Genomic DNA, 17866 nt, shown 5'->3' on the forward strand with positions numbered 1-17866 from the left:
CCCCAGAGGATTATTAAATTCAGAAAATATGGCATGTTTTTGTTGTTCATAAAACCTTTAACCTAGCAGTTTATTAGACAAGAAGCACACTCGTATTTCTGTAATTTGGCGTGATAAACACATTCTTATTATTGTAATCTGAATTAAAGATACCGTGTTTGGCATCAAATTTCCACATAAGGCTCTTTGAGAGTGCCATTTTCCCTCTGACAATCTCCACAGAAGACCTTTCCTGCATGTGTTTTTGGCCAATCAGGACACAGCATATGAGCATCAAACTCAGTGATAGACATCAAGAGGGCTCCAGAAATATGTAGCTAAAATATCTTAGTAGTTCCATGTGGCAGGCTGCAGTATAGGTGATAGGGACTAATCTCACTGTTAAAGGCTGAAGAAGTTCCATTCATTTTGGAACGTCAGTTAGAAGAAAATGTTGATTTTATTTCTCTTTACATTAATTAACCGGCCCCCACAATATAGGTCAGGAAAAAGCTGGCCCTTGTGAAAATGGAGTTGATGACCCCTGCTTTAAGGACATTTATTTAGTTATCATAAAACCTTGAACAGAAGCCCATCCCAATTTAAGGACAGGTCCCTCTACAAGCCTTGTGTGGTGCATTTATTGATAGTAAAGGCAGGATTCACTCAGATGCCTCTATTCATTTATTATTATATTTTAACCTGGAAAGCATCGAGATTAAAAATTTAATCTACAAGAGAGTCATGGCCTAAACCGGCAGCAGCACATATCACTAAGTCAGAGACATAAAACAGAGCAGATCAGTGATCAATGTTAAAATAGTCTGTGGATCAAAGTAGCAAAGACGAGTAGATGTACCAGCCATGCAGCAGGTTCACTACATGGGTATCTTATTAGAATAAATTCATGATTTTAAATGGAATTTGTTTATCAGTAACCAGTCAGTCAGGGCCTTTCTGTGTGGAGTCTGCTTGTTCTCCCTGTGCACGTGTTGGTTTTTCCAGCTTCCTTCATGCTCCAGGTTCAGTGGTGACTCTTAAGCATCTGTAGGTGAGTGTGTGACTGCATGTTTGCCTTTAGACACCAGCCCAGGTGTAGGCCAGTCCAGGGTGCCCTACCTTGCATCCAGTGACAGCTGAGATCAGCTCCAGCACCCTGCAACCACAGGTAGGACATCCTGATGTTTTACAGAATCAAATATTCATTCTGGAGTAAATCTGCTGTTTCAGTTTTTGCTGCTAGTGAAAAAATATAGGCCAGGTCATTTAATAGACTGACGTTGAAGGGGACATATTATGCAAAAATCACTTTTCAGGCTTTTCTAGGAAAAAGATGTGCAGCTGGCCTGTATGTAAGCCCCCAAGAACCAGAAAAATCTGTTCCTTCATCCCCTCTCTTTCTCCACCTTTCTAAAAATGTGTGCTGAAACAAGCCGTTCTCAGATTTTCCCCTCGTGATGTCATGTGGGGAGTTAGCCCCGCCCCCAGGTTCGGTTGCCCCTCCCTACTTGGAAGAAAGTTCTGCCCTCCTCTCTTGATCCTCCTCTCATTTGGCAGCTGAGAGGAGGATCAGGGGAGCCACATCCATTTCCTGAGAGGGGCGGAGTCAGAAAGCTCATTGACATTTAAAGCCACAGACAGAAACAGCTCATTCTGAGCAGGGCTGAAACAGAGGGGTTTTTAGACATGCAGAATTCTAATACCAGAGTGTTTTTTCAGCGACAAACTTCACAGGCATGTTTTGGGGACCTCTGAGGACCAATATAAACTTGTCAAAAAGGGGTAACATATGTGACCTTTAAAGGTGTAAAACCCCTTAATCAATGAACAGACTCCCCTTTGGTCTGTATGAAACATCTGCAAACATTTAAACAGCAGAGAAGGTTTTTGACTCTGAATAAACTTCAGCCTTTCTGAGCTCTGTCTGTTTTGGCGTCTCTTTAAAAGCATGGGAGGTTTTTATTATAATGACTCAGTGTGACATCACAGTGGGCACAGATTCTGAAAGATCATCAGATTTTGCATCTCAGACATATGTGGACACAAACAAAGGACTTTGTTGGCTTATTCCACATTTCACGGGTCAGTAGAAACTTAAAATACCTGAAAATATGTGCAAAAACACCAACCAGTGTGTTTTCATGTTACAGCCCCTTTAGTTAACACCCAGGCTGTTAATTGGAGTTTTACCTTATATTCTTCCCTAATGTGGCCGTGCACTGAAACCAGGGTACTTGATTGTGTTTTTCCAGCCACTAGAGTTAAGATGTGACACAAAATCAGGACAGAAACTCATCATAATTAATATTATTTTACTATTCTAGAGCTCTAGTTTTGTTTCTTGTGACAACTTTTCTTCTCTCATTTCTCTGCTGCCTTTAGGGCTTCCCAACATCTGGCATTAATCGTTTTTTCCCCATCAGAGATTTGCCATGAAACAGTGTGCGTGTTGTACATTTTGTTCTTGTTGTCCTTGAAATTTCACACCATGACTCTGAGATATTAGAGAAAGAACATCTGAGAGTGGCTCAGTTAAACAAACTGTGGTGAACTACAAGCTGGTACTCTGTGTTTAAGGTTAAAGACTCACCTGCTCACAACTGCCTTTATTACATGATGTCCATTATCTCAAATCACTATTTTAATTACAACACTGCGATGCAACTTTTACTTTTTGTCTTACTAAACTCTAGCCTCCTGTTAAGCTGTTTTCTTCATTATTTATGTGAAGAATTTTAAATTTCATTGTTTAAATGTGACACAGAAACAAACTTGCCGTGATTTACACTGCATCCTGGGGAAGTTTCGTCTGCAGTCTTTTGGTCACAAAAACACATTCAGATCTCCAGTGTACATTCAAGACGGCCACCATTCCAACCAAAATCTTCTATAGCCTCTATAGTCTGAATAGATAAATGCGCAACGGACAAAAACTAAATTTAATGACTAAAAGTTGAACACAGAACAGCTGACACAACCAAAACAGTGCTGTCACTATTATTCAGCTATAAAATATTTTGATGTTTAGTTGTGTGGGTTAAAACTACAGAATCCTTCATTTTGAAAAGTTAAATTAAAATTTATGCCTTTTTCACCAAATGTATAACAGAAAATCCTAAAACATTGCTTACAAATTACCTAAATAAAATCTGAAAAACTTTTTTAAATCATTTTTTTCTCATTAAGTTTATGTTTCAGTGGTGGAAATTTTGAGGGATGAAAAAGCTTGAAAAGTGAAAATATGTAGCAAGATTTAAGTAGAAAAATTTCAAGTTAAAAATTTCAGGCAAAATATTTTTCTTTCAGGATATAACAGTGGCTGGGGAACCCGTCTGCCCTGGTGTTGTCAAAATTAGATGTAAAGTAAGCCGTGATTTAAAACACAGTATATAAGAGCCAGCCTTAAAGATTAAGAGTATCCATTTTTGGAAAAAAACAAACTTTTTTTTAGATTATGAAGTCATTTATAGTTACATGAACTCAAACTCACAATTTTCGGTTTTAAGAAGCTGAACGTTTACAAGAAAAAACTTGAAATTTCCAAGTGTAAAAAGTCTTAGATTTTGTCACAAGTAACTCAAAAATGTCAAGTTTTGAAAATAATTAATTTACGAAAGTGTAAAGTAATAAAATTACAAGAAACCAAACTAAAAAGTGGTTGGATTTTTGACTTTATACTCTCAAAAAAATCTACGTTTTAGTTCATGTAAACTTGGATTTTTTTTTTTTCCAGAAATTTAATATATCCTCATTATTTTTTTTTTCTAGAGTGGCCTTTATACATGTAGTGATAATGGATAGTTTATTCATAGATTGTAGAAAGTGTATGTGGGCCTATTATATTGGGATTTTGTCAATGAAAACAATAAAAATTGCTGTTTAATGGGGGCCATGGTTAATAGAAGTAATATAGTAAGTATGTGGGGCCCTAAGGAAAAAGGCTAGGACTATTGTTCTATACTGTTTTGAAGAAGTACCCTGGACATGTAAATATAATGTGTATTTGTGCTGGTTACATCTCTAAAAAGTAAATCACAAAAAAATTATATCAAATTAAAGCTTGGAGGTCTTGGAGGTTAACTGTGTAGTTAAGTTTTTCCCCAAAAGATTGGTTTGATGCTTCTGATGTGAAGGACCAAGTTTGAGACAGGACTGAGAGAGTTGGGAACCCAAACTGCCTGCCTCTAGGACTACAGCCTCTGTATGTGGAGGACGTGACAACTGCAAGGCAGCACCTTTAAGGGTTAATTTTCAATCTCCCATATGAACTGGCCTTAATGGAAATCTATTGACTTGGATAATTATGAGCCTGGTAATGACTTCTTTGCATTTGATCCCTTTTGTATATTCAGCAACGCTCTAAATAATAGTTTTAAATCTCTGGGCGGACCGTCCTGAAGTAAAGCCTCCTACTGTTAAACATTTTATAATGACCCATAAAACATTTTCCAGGTAGGGATCCAATCACGCTGCCTCTAAAAGCAAATAAATTTCAGACATCTTCAATTATTAACCAAATCAATTTATTATGCATGAACAAATCCCTTCCTGCCTCTGTCACGCAGACACGCACACACACACACCCAACATTTAAATACATGACGTGGTGGGAATTCGGCATAGCTCACTTTGTTGTTGCACATGCTTTTAATAAAATGATAGATATATTTACAGGATAAGCAACGTCTCCAAAACAAAACAAAAATATTCGCAAGAACAGCTCCCGGTCCCGCCCTGCAGCACTTTGCAACGTTCCTCGTTCTGTTTTCTTTTCATTTTTGGAAATTCACCCACGTTTAAAAAGATCAGAACTGAAAGAAAAAAAACATGGGGGTTTTGGCCAAATACGACATAGCATTATACATATATGGAGTTCATCAACTACATAAATATGGCAGTAACACTGAGTAATTCATACGGACTATTTACAAAGTTTGTGAAGTGGGGAAAGTTTACAGTCTGTGCATGGACGACTGACACAATGTATGCCTTCTTTAAAGTCTGGGGGGCCGAGTCTAGGAAAAAAATGACACCTCCTTCCTTCCTTCACTCGCCTCCTCTGTTAGAACGGTCAGGACTGACACGACAAACGAAATAAGGCACAATTAATACTTGGACCATTTTCAGGGGAATCTACAGACTTGCAGCTGGCTTGTGAGGCATGTAAACAATTGAAGTCGATTGATTAGGACTGCCTTATCACCTTCCCTTTGTGTTCCCGATCAGTGATTCAGTCCGTCTGATGTGATTCGAAACAGGATTTATATGGCAAGGACCTTCAAACCCCCCAACCCAAGAAGAAAAAGAAGAAAATAAACAGCCTTCCCTCCCGCTCGCCCTCCCTCTATGCTACTTGACAAATACAATCACATGGTGACAAACAAAGAAAACTAGTAGTGCATACACTACAAACACAACAGGAAAATGCGACGCCCCGCCAATTTCCACAGCGCTGCTGAGGCCACAGCGCCACCCTCTCAACAAGGGGGGGAAATGATTTGATCCAAAAAAACAAACGCTTGATTGATGAACTGTCCGAAGCTGAAGCAGTTTCAGTTGCAATGTGACTAAACCAACGATAAAAAGAGAGAAATCTGTTTCCCCGTCCCGATGCACTGATCATCTTTGACCAATGTTTTTTTCTCTGACTATGTCTGACCAACCTCCACACAGCGCTCAGCGTTGACCACGATCACCACACTTTCCCCCCCATGGAGAAATGACTAAAATATTTTGTGGTTTTGTATCAATTACACCTAATGGCACAACACCTCTCCTCCACCCCCAGACGTGACGTCTGCCGTTAAAAAGTCTTAATCAATCGCGCTCTGTTGGTGGTAATCTTCGCAGGATGGAGAGGGAGGGAGGTCTGGGCGTTGAGACTTTTGAGTCCTGCCCGTCCAGGACAGCCTCGGCAGCGGACAGATTCAGGAGGTGAAGAGTTCAGGGAGAGGGGTGGGGTACAGGAGTGGCGGGTAGATTGATGGGGCAGGGGGAGGAGGGAGAGGAGGTCTAGGGGGTTCAGGGTGGTCTGTCGCAGCTGTTTGGGGCTCCTGGCTTTGGTCGGAGTGATGGAACCGCTCAGTCGTGTTTCAGGTGGTCCTTAATGTCCTCTTCGTCTGTGTACTCTGAAGGCTCGTCTCCGGGCTTCAGCAACCTCCCAACGTAGTCGTATTTTTCTGGAAAACAACAAAGATCTCATGTTAAAGGAGCACCACTATGTTAAAGTTTTGTTTTTATTTCAAATACTGGTTGCTTAATACTTTTATCAGCACATTAAATTCAAATACAATATTTCCTGCACTTTAGCAAACGTAAGATAATAGTTTGATTATATTCGTGTGGATTATGTTTGAAATCAGAGTCACTTTTTAATATCTTGTTTCTCATTTTAAAAGTTGGCTGCATCATAAACAGTGGGGCAACCAGTATGCCAGTATGAAATGCTGAGACACATAACGCCACAATCCCACTTGATGCCCTCTGATGTGATTAAAAAATTGACCCCTTTCATTGTGTAATGCACACAGATGTTTCGTTGTGCAGAACATAGACAGATATACAGTACAGTAACTGACGGCGCCACACTTTAATGTCTGTTGTCTTTTATACTATCACAACACTGCATTTCAGAAAACACTGGCCACCAGCCTGGTCTGTGTCACTATTTATCCTCACATATTATAAGCAGTGAAGCGGCTGCTTTAGATACACAATAAATGTGTAATAATTTTCAACAATGTTAGGTAGAGATGGAGAGATAAATAATATAAAAGATAATAAAAAATAAAAACAAATAAATAAAAATAATATAATGAATAAATAATTAATATAAAAAAATAAATACTACTACTACTTATAATAATAATAATAAACACAAAAATAAAAATAAATATAAAAAAATACAAATATAAATTAAAAAAATAATAAAATAAAATTTCCTATCATAATTACAGTGACCAAAGCAATCACAGCTATCAGTAAGGCTGGGCAGTTAATCAAACCTGAGACTAAATCACAATATGGTCTGCTGCAATTTTTAAATCACAAAAGGCACAATATTTCTTTAACCTGAAATCTGTGAAAATACCACTTTAAAACTTTTCTTACAGCAGACGTGTTATGATCTACATATCATATTAATCAAGTGCCGTTTTTAAGAATAATTTATTTTAGAAAATGTACATTTTCTTTCTTTAAAATTAGAATGACATGAAATGATCACTCCCTTCAATATGACAATTCATAAGGAATTTGCATTACGAGTCAAAATAAACATAATTTGATTTGTATTTTCAAAATTGTTCAGCACTGCTTTAATCTAATATTGTGTTGGTTATGATATAGAATGAGTTATTGCGTGTGTTTGTTAAAAATACATAAGATGGGGAATCTTAATCGCAACTGATTTAAAGTCGGCCCTTAGTACATCTAGAGGCTGATCCAGAGAAGACGTTTATTATTGGGTGCAAGATGTGACCTGTTGGACAACTCTGCTGTTTTTAAGGTCAGACATGAGAGAAAATGTTCGCATGTGAGAGCGTTACGCCAAAAGAAGTGATGAAAAACATCAGCATCCGTACCAACCATCAGCCCTGATTTTTACAATTAGTGCATCTCTACTTTTCAGTACCATGAGCTTTGAACAATACCGTATCTAAATGTTTACATCTGATAGTACTTAAAGATTCAAAGAAACACAGCATGGTAGTTACAAACAGCTTTAGGTTAATTAAAGCTATTGCATTATAACTATGGAGGCATTTTACCCTGGTACTCATAAAAACAGTCACTGTTTCATCCCTGGCCTCAGGTCAGGTAAGGTGACTGCATTCACAGTAATGACAGCCCTGGTCTCATCATCAGTACTGGTAAACTGGCTGCATTGGTATATAGATGAAAATATGTATTCTAAGTGCACATTGTAAACCAGATTATACATTATTAATAGAGAAGAAAATCTGATACTTTTGTAATAAAGAAATAATCTCAACAAAGAGGCTTAAACGAAAGCATGACTGTGCACAGTCAGCTCAACTTCAGAGAGAAACATTTCTGTTTTAAACAGCCCAAACAGCAGCTTAAACATCAGGTTTTTTGTTCTTAGAAATACAGAGATTCTCATCATGCTGTGGCGTGAGTAATTTACCCACATCTTCTTACTTGAATTAATCAGTCACCGTTTGGGGCTGCCAACTTCTCTAAATCTGCCCAGTCCAGCTTTAAACGTGTTATTTGCATCAAGCAGACCTGCTGCGAGCTTCCAGAGGCTTGTTATTTAAGTAAGCAGGGGCCTGGCATTACTGTGAGGGGATTCAGTCCAAAATTAGACACCCAGCACTCAAAAAGGAGACTGGGCCTCGATATAAAACACAGGCTTTGTGGTACAGCACTCAGAGGAAGGTTTCAGAACAGAAGACTAGGATATAGAGCTGTGACAGTTTTACACTAGAGGTGGTAAAAAGAAAGGAAGGCTTTATTCCTCTTCAGTACCAGTGTTTCCTGTTGTAACTGTCTGCAGCAGATGTGGCCACAGATGATATTTTTAGTTGGAGTTAATTTGAATTGCACTCCCAAGTTTAGGTCAGCTGTGCATATCAGGAAAAACTATTTTTATAGATAAAATATCATTTTATTACTTTTTATTATGGGTGGATATTTTTAAGCTAAAAACCAATCAGTTTAAGGATTTTAAATGTTATTATTTTTCTTGTTTCTTTGTTTTGTACAGTAAGCTGAAGTCTCCAGAGCTCTAAAACAAAACCATCAGTGTTTAAAACTCTGAACGCAGTTTCTCGTGATATATCAGCTTTCCTCAGAAACTCCTGAGTGGCTCTTTTGGGGCTGTGAGCTGAGCTGATAGTTAGCTTGGTAAGCATTTATCCTTTTTTTCCTTGCAGGTTTTATTTAAGAATATTTTGAGAAATAAACCAAAGACATGGGATCTGTTGGAGGGATACTGATTCATCTTTTCTTAGATAAAGATCCATCTTACAAGTGAAACATGAGACTCATACAGGCTGAAAAACTCAGGGAGCATACCTAGAGTAAAGCCAATCCTATCTGGAGTAGGTTCTCAGTCTGATCTGACTCAATATGCAGAGGTGCAGTGATAATGTGGGAGAGGCGAGAAACAAGCTGGATGTATCCTTGAAATCTGAGCCAAATCGATATCTAAGGAGCATTTTCTGTGGTGGAAACTTCAAGAGCATTAGTCTCACCCATGAACTGCATCTCCCACTCCCTCACGCTCTCCATCTGCACAGCGTTGAGGTCTGACAAGTCGTCGTACTCGTCCCTCAGGGCGTCTTTCTCCAGGCAGAAGGTGGCCAGGCCTCTCGAAGCATCCCGACCCGCGAAAATGCCGTAAGGACCATCTGGGAACAAACAAACCACAAAGAAAGAGTCAGTGAAGGGTTTTAAGTGGCGTTAAGGTGAAATAGTCAGAGGCTAGGGGACACACGAGTCAGTGTTCTGTCATGTTTGGGTTGACTTTTTGCACTAAAAGGTTTCCCACTGTTACAAACAGATTTAACGAGGAATAAAATGGTTAAAATTGTACAAGTTCAGCCGTGGCAAATAAGTCTGACCTGCATCATGTGACTGCTGCTTCACACAGAAATCCCAGAGAACCTCTGATAAACAAACCACATGAACAACAGACACAGTTCACAGAGGGAAGAAGTCACGCTATTCTCTCCTGAAACACTGACCAAGGTGATTATGAGGAAAAGAATGTTTTTGTTTGCTAGAACTGGATGAGATCTTACTTTTCATGTGATACTGAGACTAGAAAAGGGAGATTTTCTTGGTCTCAAGAGGTGCTAAAAAATAATAAGAGCTCAATAAAAAGTCAGGTGTTAGCCTGGTTTCCACTAATGCTTTAAATCTACGGCATAGCTAAGACGTTGTTGTACTGCTGATATAGGTCAAAGATTTTTTTTTGTTATAATCACACAAATTTGATGGTGTCTGGCGCGTGTAATGCCTTGATTCTATATATTAATATATATAAATAATAGTTATAGCTTTAATACACGTGTTAATTCAGAACTCACATTTGGTAATGTGCTTGTCGTGTTATTTTAATGCAGGGTGGGCATGATACTGGTGTTACCACTACGTTAAAGTTTGGTTGATCTTGTGACACAATTTAGCAGCTAATCATTCCCCACTTCTAACAGGCTAACCTGCTAGCTTATGTGCTGACCTGTCGTGACCACTGAAGTGCTTGGCAAGGTCTGAAGTGTTTCCTTCCTCACACTGTTTAGTAGGGGTGTAACGATTCATCAATCTGGATCAATACATTGATTGTTTGAGCAATGATTCAGTCAAATCAATTGAAAGTATAAATATTGATATCCATCGTCATTTTTACCTTACGCTTTAATTTTGAAAGTCCCCCCGCACGCTTGGTTATGACAGCTTCCGCCCAGCCACGAGTCACAATGCTGAATAAATACTGTTCATTTAAAACTGAAAAAATGCAGCACTTTAAAGTGAAAAACAAGCATTTGTTCACTTTGTTAAAGAATGTTTTTCATGAAAATGCCTTAAACATTTGGCAATAAAATTCTCAAAACGTATCAATATTGTGTTTATTTCCTTATGTGAAAAGTAACAGATTGTGGTAAATACTGGATCGTTGTTCTGATAATCAATATCGTATCGTGATGAAACTGGTGATTTACACCCCTACTGTTTAGTAGCATCTTTTGCACACAGGCTTGGTTAGGTTGGTCGATAGCTCGCTCTATTCCCCAGGTGAGGATGAGGAGGTATTTTCTCAGAGGATGATTTGCTATCGTCGTGGGTAGCAGACATCTTGAGGAAGAGGCACTTCTTCCCTGTCAGAGGAGGCTGGTGCTCAAGTTGTGCAAAGATGAACGACTGAGAGCTACGTCTTCCAACCTGCTTTCCATGCAAATGTAATCATCTGTCCTCAATGCACTCTATCAGTCACATCAGAGCCACCTTTGATCTGCAGAGAGGAATGGTGGAGAAATCTAATACTGGACCGTCTGAAAACAAAACAAAACAAAACAAAAAAAGTACAGAAATTTCAACAATAATTTGCAGTGTTTGCAGCTGCTAATCTTAACCTTGTTTAACGTCACAGCCTTGATCTTTGACTCATCATGGACATAAAACAAGCAAGTCATATGTTAAGACACAATTCTAAACAGTTGATTAAGCTGTCATAAGATGAACTGCTGGAGCACCAGTCTACAATGCCACAAGCAGCCTGTGTTACAGAGATGCTCTGTAAAATGAGTACACTCACTGTATGTTGCTGTTATTACAGACATCAGACTTGGAGAGGAAACACTTATTTACTGTACCTAATTGCAACAGCACACATGGGTGAAGACAGAAACTGAGCTGGTTGTCAAATTAGTCAAATCACTCTGCTATGCCAGCAGTAGCAGAGGTTATATCTTGTGTGTGTGCTACAGCACAACACATGCATTTAAGTCGATGATGACAGTGCTGCAAAAATCCATTACATGGCAAAAAATCTGCCAGTGATGGTACTGATACTGGTTTACCACCCACCACTAGCTTCAACTACAGTCATGTGCATAAGCTTTAGGCATGTAGGGCGCTAAGAATTCACCATGAGGCAACAACATGGGGGTGGCAGTGAAGCGCGACAAATATCGACACAAATGTGTGTCACTTGACAGCCAAGGTCAAGCTAAACGGCATCTCTTTTGTCTGGTTCTTCTCACCGCTGGTAGTATGCTTGGAGACTTACCGCAGTTTCAAGCCCTTGGGACATCCACAGCATGACCCTACTACCTGCTCGAATGGTACCCTATGCTGCTACATCCACGCTTTACTGTGCTCTAAAGGTTAGTGCAGAAATGCTTTTATGTTACCGCTTCTCTGAATTAAAGCTTTTGTTCTGAAATATGGTGATTTTTTTAGACCAAGGCTCCTCAGCTTCAGTTGTTTAAATGTCTTCATGTTAACAGCTCTATATTGGTTGACTACAAAGGGTGCTGTGGTTGAGAGGAGGTGTGTCATAATGAAGAACTTTCACTACAGTGATTTATACTAGGCTCATTTAAATATCACTACAGACACTGGTGAATGATACTGAGTCACGCTCATTAATCCAGTAAACACCCCTGCAGGCTCTCCTTGAAGATGTCCCTGTTGTTTCTAAATCTTTGGTCGTCCTGCAGAAGGAACATCATCTGATCAGCATGTGAAACCTCTGCAGGCTCGCAGGTTTCCTTCTTTTAATTGTGCAACAGAAAGAAAAAAAAAACACCCTTGGTCCACAGCGTTCCAACTGCAAAGCATGAAGCAGAGAAGCCTTATCACTTTATAGATTAGATGTGCTCCTACCTTGCATAACTACAAGATCAAGCATTTCACAGATAAACCTGCCAAAGTCATTTCATACAAAGCTCAGTGCCACAACAGTGACAGCTGTATACTGTTATTTTTATATAGAAGGCTATTATTAGAGCCTTATTAATTTTAATGTCATGAATCGTGACTCACACAGAAGGAAGGCATTACTCAGCTGGATTTGTTCTGAACAATGTCAGAAAATCTTCAATGTCAGCTACAAACGACCTCTGGACTTTCCTCTGATCTGAATGCATATTTACGTTTAGAACAGTCAAATATCTTGACACAATTTTGCAGATATTTATGGAGATGGAAGATGATTATCTTGTCTGAGCAGGCTTGTAAGAGCTGACAGCTTTAATTTTAAAAGAGGAGAATTTTTTCACGCTCAAAAAGCTGAAGAACTAAAAATGTTGGGACAGTTTTCATTCATCTTGTTTGTAACAGATTTAAACCCATAACTAACCATGTAAGGCACTACATTTCTGACGTTGTTGTGTTTGCATATGGATTAAGAAACATAATATCTCCTATCTAAATCCACTGACATGAACACCAACCACACAATTTAAGCTATGGCCCTGCTAACCCCTGTGTGGCTCCTTTATGTGTGTCATAATTCAGCGAGCTGGATAGATTCAGGATCTTGGCTGCTTTCCTGAGTGTGAAATAGAAACAGCAGACGTGACATATGAGACTGTTGGGAATGAGTTGGAATAATTATAGCAGATTATAGAGTTGATGAGTGAGTTAGTTGGCTGAGTAGGAGAAAATGTTGAGTAGCAGGCTGGCCTTGCTAAGCAAAGAGGCAGAAAAGTGATGTATCCTCAAGCATGCATCATTAGACTTCAGTGATAAGTGGTGGATATTTACTTTTTTTTTTTAAATCTGAGAAAGAATGAAAACACTGAAGTGATGTCCGTCAACAGCAGCAGAAAAGCAGGTTGTTTTAATGAGTAAAATGTTTGTTTTCATGGCTTTTCTATCTGGTGTGGCCATAGAAAATCTCCTTTGCTACACATTTCAGGGTTTAACAACAGACATCACTAATAACTGAGCTAATTAGATTACTTACAGAATTACAATTTCATAATAGTCAAACAGCTCTGTATGACCACAGGAATGTAAAAGTACTTTTCAAGGATTTCTAATTCTTTTATTCACTGTTAACATATAACTAGAGACCTAAACAGAGCTTGGTCAAGACTGTACTGCTGCCTAGGGTTGTCATAAAAGCAGACATTTTTACAATTCTTGTAAAAGATCAAAACTATTCAGATAACAAAAAAGACAAAATAATGACAGCAGAAGTCCTGGACAATCACGATTCACTAGTTTCTTTGTTTTGATTGCAAAATATTGCAGACTAATCCATGCATATTACTTTAATTGCACAAAACATTGTTGACTTTTCCAATTTCTGTGCAGTTTAGACAGTGTGTAAGAGCTTACTTGCAGCTATCTTTAAAAGACATTCATCTCCTTCACGCCTATTTATGCATATGAAGTTTTTCCCCTATGATATTGGGTATTGGGATTGAACTAATGGGAGAATGCATCATGGTAAAACTAAGAATCAAAGTAATGCATATTTTAACAACTATATTTTGCCTATGAGCCTGACACTTAATAGTTATTTAACTTTTTCTTTTCACATGTGCTTCTAAATGTTTTTCTTTACAGGCTAGGGCTGAACAGAAAACTGTCAGTGATTATCTTGACTAGTGCTGATTCAAAATCATTTGTTGTATTGAAGGAAATGATCATTTTTTAAATCATGCTCATGCCGGTTAAGAAAAATGTCTACAAAAACAAGTAGAATTTTTGCAGATTTTTCTGAAAAAAAAAAAGAGAGTAGAGCACAACATCCATGCTACAAAAGTATTTAACTGGTATTTTGACACATTTAAGGTTGAAGAAATATTTAGTTATTATAATTAGTTCCATGATTTGACAACTGAGATTTAAATTATTCAGCTCTTTTACAGGCTATAATTAGCAGGCGTTGCACTAGTATTACCTCTTCCCTCTGTGAACAAATCACTTCACAACAAATACAGTTAGATTAATACACTGTAGCAATAAACCTTGGAACAGGCTCCCCTGCATTCATGCATGCTGAGTAGGGCTGCGACAATACCTTACAGTGCATTTAAAAACAGGGATGGGCAACTTTGGTAACCAGAGGGCTGCATTTAATTCACTGTCAATGTCAAAGGGACAAATTAGTACAAATTGTCAGGTTTTCTCAGTTTATAAATTGTGATTAGTGCTGCAAAGTTTGGTTATAATGTGCAACTGCTGTTATAATACTTGACAATATTGCAATGTGTAATTGCGCTGTAATAAATACTCGGTATTATAAATCTACCTGCTTGGTTATCAATGAAAATGCAGAGAATAATGATAAGAAGTGTTCATTTCTCAGCTCCAAACATCAAGTATTCAGCAAAATGGAAATACAAAATCTGAAGTTTTTACTTAAAATAAAAGTTTTTCCTATTCTGGAAATAAATGTACTTCTACAAAGTGCAGTAGAAACACTACAGAAAACTTAAAGGCCTTTCTGTAGGCAGTTTTGTAAACCTTTGAGCCAATTACATCTACTAATATTTTTCAGAGGACTTAACATAAACCAATAGGGAAATAAGTCTATTTTATGTTTTCTTCAAGTTTATAATATATTTGTATTGAGCTCAACAGTGCCTGCCAACTTTTTCAGCATTACTGGTTCTAGAAGTGAAATCCTCCATTCAGATCCCCAACAGACATTTCATAAAATCCTTATTACAATGCTTATAATCAGAGACGCTGCTGTGACACTCATGGATTGTGGGTATTGCAGTGTTTTTGGCTGAGATTGCAGGAGCATGTACTATCGTTTCACTCTCAGGTAGCTCCTGGTAAGTCTACCTTGGATATTTGATCAGGGATGTAAGAAAACATCAATACATTACAATGTTATATTTTGCAGTGCAATACAGTACATATTTAAAAATGCTGTAGCAATATTTTATCAATAAATCGTTTACATTGTTGTTTAATAATATAACTCAACCTCTAAATGCTAGTTAGCAGCAGACATTCTGATTCTTTCCTCCTCTCTTCTGTTCAGATGAGATCACGCAAGCCATACAGCCTGAGCCAGCGCTTCGTTTGTGCCCATCTAGCAGGCTGCAACCAGTCATACCACCTTCTGCTGCATTCAAAGTTGACTTATTTTGGCTTCTAAAACATTAAAGACCGTACAGACCTTAGACAAAACTGTCAAGCTGTTTGCAAGATATGCCCCGCCACAAGGAACAAAACAAATTGGTGAGCTCACAGCTAGACAACAAACGATCAATATGTTGAAGCTACCAGCGGTTTCTAATCGTGCAGGCAAATTTGCACGGTCAATACTTTGTTTTATCTGTAAGGATCCGCACTGTCTTAATGTTGTGAATCCTCATCCTCAGATTGCACATAGACAGTTATAATGCTAGATCATGCAGGACTATATTCTCTATTAATAGTGTTAACAAGCTTGTATTTCAGTATTATATTCTACATTTGTTAAATTAATATTAGTAGATGCATACATGTAAACAAACTTTTGAAATGTTGCAATATAATGCAATGTATCTTATCCGCCCCCCTGTATCGCGATATGTATCGCCGGATTCTCGCAAACACACAGCCCTAATCGTTTCACACTCTGGTAACGCGTGGTAAGTCTAACATGGGTACTTCCCACAATATGGCTAATGAATTGGATTTTTGCACACGGTTGTACCCCGTATGAACTTGGGGGCCACAATTTGTAAGGTGGATGGCCACATGTGGCCCCCGACCTGCCAGTTGCCCACTAATCTGAAATAGATACCTATAAGGATAAGGATTTCAATCATCACAAACAAATATAACTATATTGCAATACTTTTTCCAAGCTTTTATATTCCTTATAGTTACCTGTATAATAGTTACTCCTATTTAGTATCTTTGTTTAAAACTAGCACTAAATATTTCCACAAAAAATAAGTATAGTGGATATTTTGCATAAGTCACAACACATTCATTAATGTTATTCATCTTATGTCTTTAAAATGTTTGAGAAACAGTGAAAAATCGTATTGCGATACGTATCGTATCGTGGGTTGTTGGTACCGTTGTATCCCGATATGAGTCTCCTCATTGTAAACAAGCGGCGGGTTGATAGCAGACATCCAGACAGTACACGGTGTCTGAGTGCACGTCAAAGAGCTAACAGGCTAACACTAGCAGGCTAGCTTGTAAAATATCACACTCCAGCCACAACTGAAGAACTTTAACTAAAAGTTTCACAGGTTTAACGTCGATAAATACAAAGTTCAGAAAGGCGTACACATCATCACAACAGTCACGGCCCCAAACAGCCGCGCCAGTTGGCTAACCGTTAGCATCCCATTCAAAAACACAAGACAAAGCCAAAGAGCTAGCTTAGCTAACCACAACGGTTAGCGCCCAAATTTTAGGTTCGGGACAACTCACCACAGCGGGGACGTGTCAGCTAACTCCCGCAGCTGTCACTGAAAGAAACACCCCTCAACCACTCACCTTTTCCATAAAACTTTTTGCCACTGGTCACGTCGAAAACTTTCATGTTGACAGCCATCAGGATGCGGGGGTTCTGGAGCCCGTCGTACTCCCGCAGCTGCTCCAGAGTGAAGTCCCGTCTCCTCATCTTGGGAAGCGCCGAGGCCTCGTCGCCCTGGGCCGCGTCAGAGACGAGCCGCCTGCCCCACCGCCGGTACACCGCCAGACATACCGCCACCACCACCAACAAAATACTGATATTCAGCAACATCCCGCCGAGGCCGAGCCCGTCCGACTCATCCGCTGCCCCCTGCCCGCCGCTTGTGTCAACTGGTCCGCTCGAACTGTCTCCATCGTCCGCCATACTGCACGGTTAGCGCCTACCCGCCCCTGGCCAGATGCTGCGTTCACGTCCTGTCGGGAATGACGGAGCCACTAGTTGAGCGAGCGATCCGTGTCGTTACATCGTATTCTCCGGGGCAAATCAGCACTGTCAGTGGTGTGGCAGATATATAGGACTGCAAGTAACGATTACTTTCACTATTGATCCCTCTACTGAATGTTTTATCGGTTAATCAATTGGACATTTTCCCCACAGAAAGTCAGCAAACAGTAAAAGATACCCACTACTCGATCCCAGACGACAATAATACATGCAAAAAGACACTTTGGCAGTCCAAAATCCAAAGATGGAACAATATATTTTTTTCTTGCATCTTAGTGTTATGGGAAAGAAAGAAAATTTGTACTAAAACTAATTCAGTTAAATAGCCAGAACATTTTGTGTTGTTGACACACTGATCTGTTTATTCACAAATCCTTTCACTTTAGTAAAAGCCTGTATCTTTAACATGGATTTTACCCCAAAACTTCTCTAGAGCTTCTGCACTCTATAGCATTTCAATCAGGGATGGGCAACTTTGATTCCCAGGAGGGCCACGGTAATTTCATTCTTAGCGTCAAAGGG

The 17866-nt window shown here is 38.9% G+C and overlaps 1 protein-coding gene across 1 annotated transcript; it reads right to left on the reverse strand.

Annotated features, from left to right (window-relative positions):
• Positions 1-4480: 4480 nt before the first annotated feature.
• pgrmc2 (progesterone receptor membrane component 2) lies at positions 4481-17304 on the reverse strand. Its single transcript, XM_041812989.1, has 3 exons — positions 16921-17304; positions 9201-9356; positions 4481-6158 (listed from the first exon to the last, which is right to left on the reverse strand). Exons 1-3 carry the CDS (start codon positions 17261-17263, stop codon positions 6061-6063), a joined length of 597 nt encoding a protein of 198 aa, XP_041668923.1. The 5' UTR covers positions 17264-17304; the 3' UTR covers positions 4481-6060.
• Positions 17305-17866: the final 562 nt, after the last annotated feature.

This window comes from Cheilinus undulatus, linkage group 18 (assembly GCF_018320785.1).
Source record: "Cheilinus undulatus linkage group 18, ASM1832078v1, whole genome shotgun sequence".
NCBI classification, from domain to species: Eukaryota; Metazoa; Chordata; class Actinopteri; order Labriformes; family Labridae; genus Cheilinus; species Cheilinus undulatus.

Coding starts and splice junctions, on each gene's coding strand:
- pgrmc2 (XM_041812989.1), bottom strand. CDS start 17,263: ATGGCGGACGATGGAGACAGTTCGAGCGGACCAGTTGACACAAGCGGC. Junction 9,357..16,920: donor CAAAAAGTTTTATGGAAAAG/GTGAGTGGTTGA, acceptor GTTTGTTCCCAG/ATGGTCCTTACGGCATTTTC. Junction 6,159..9,200: donor GTGGGAGATGCAGTTCATGG/GTGAGACTAATG, acceptor GTTGTTTTCCAG/AAAAATACGACTACGTTGGG.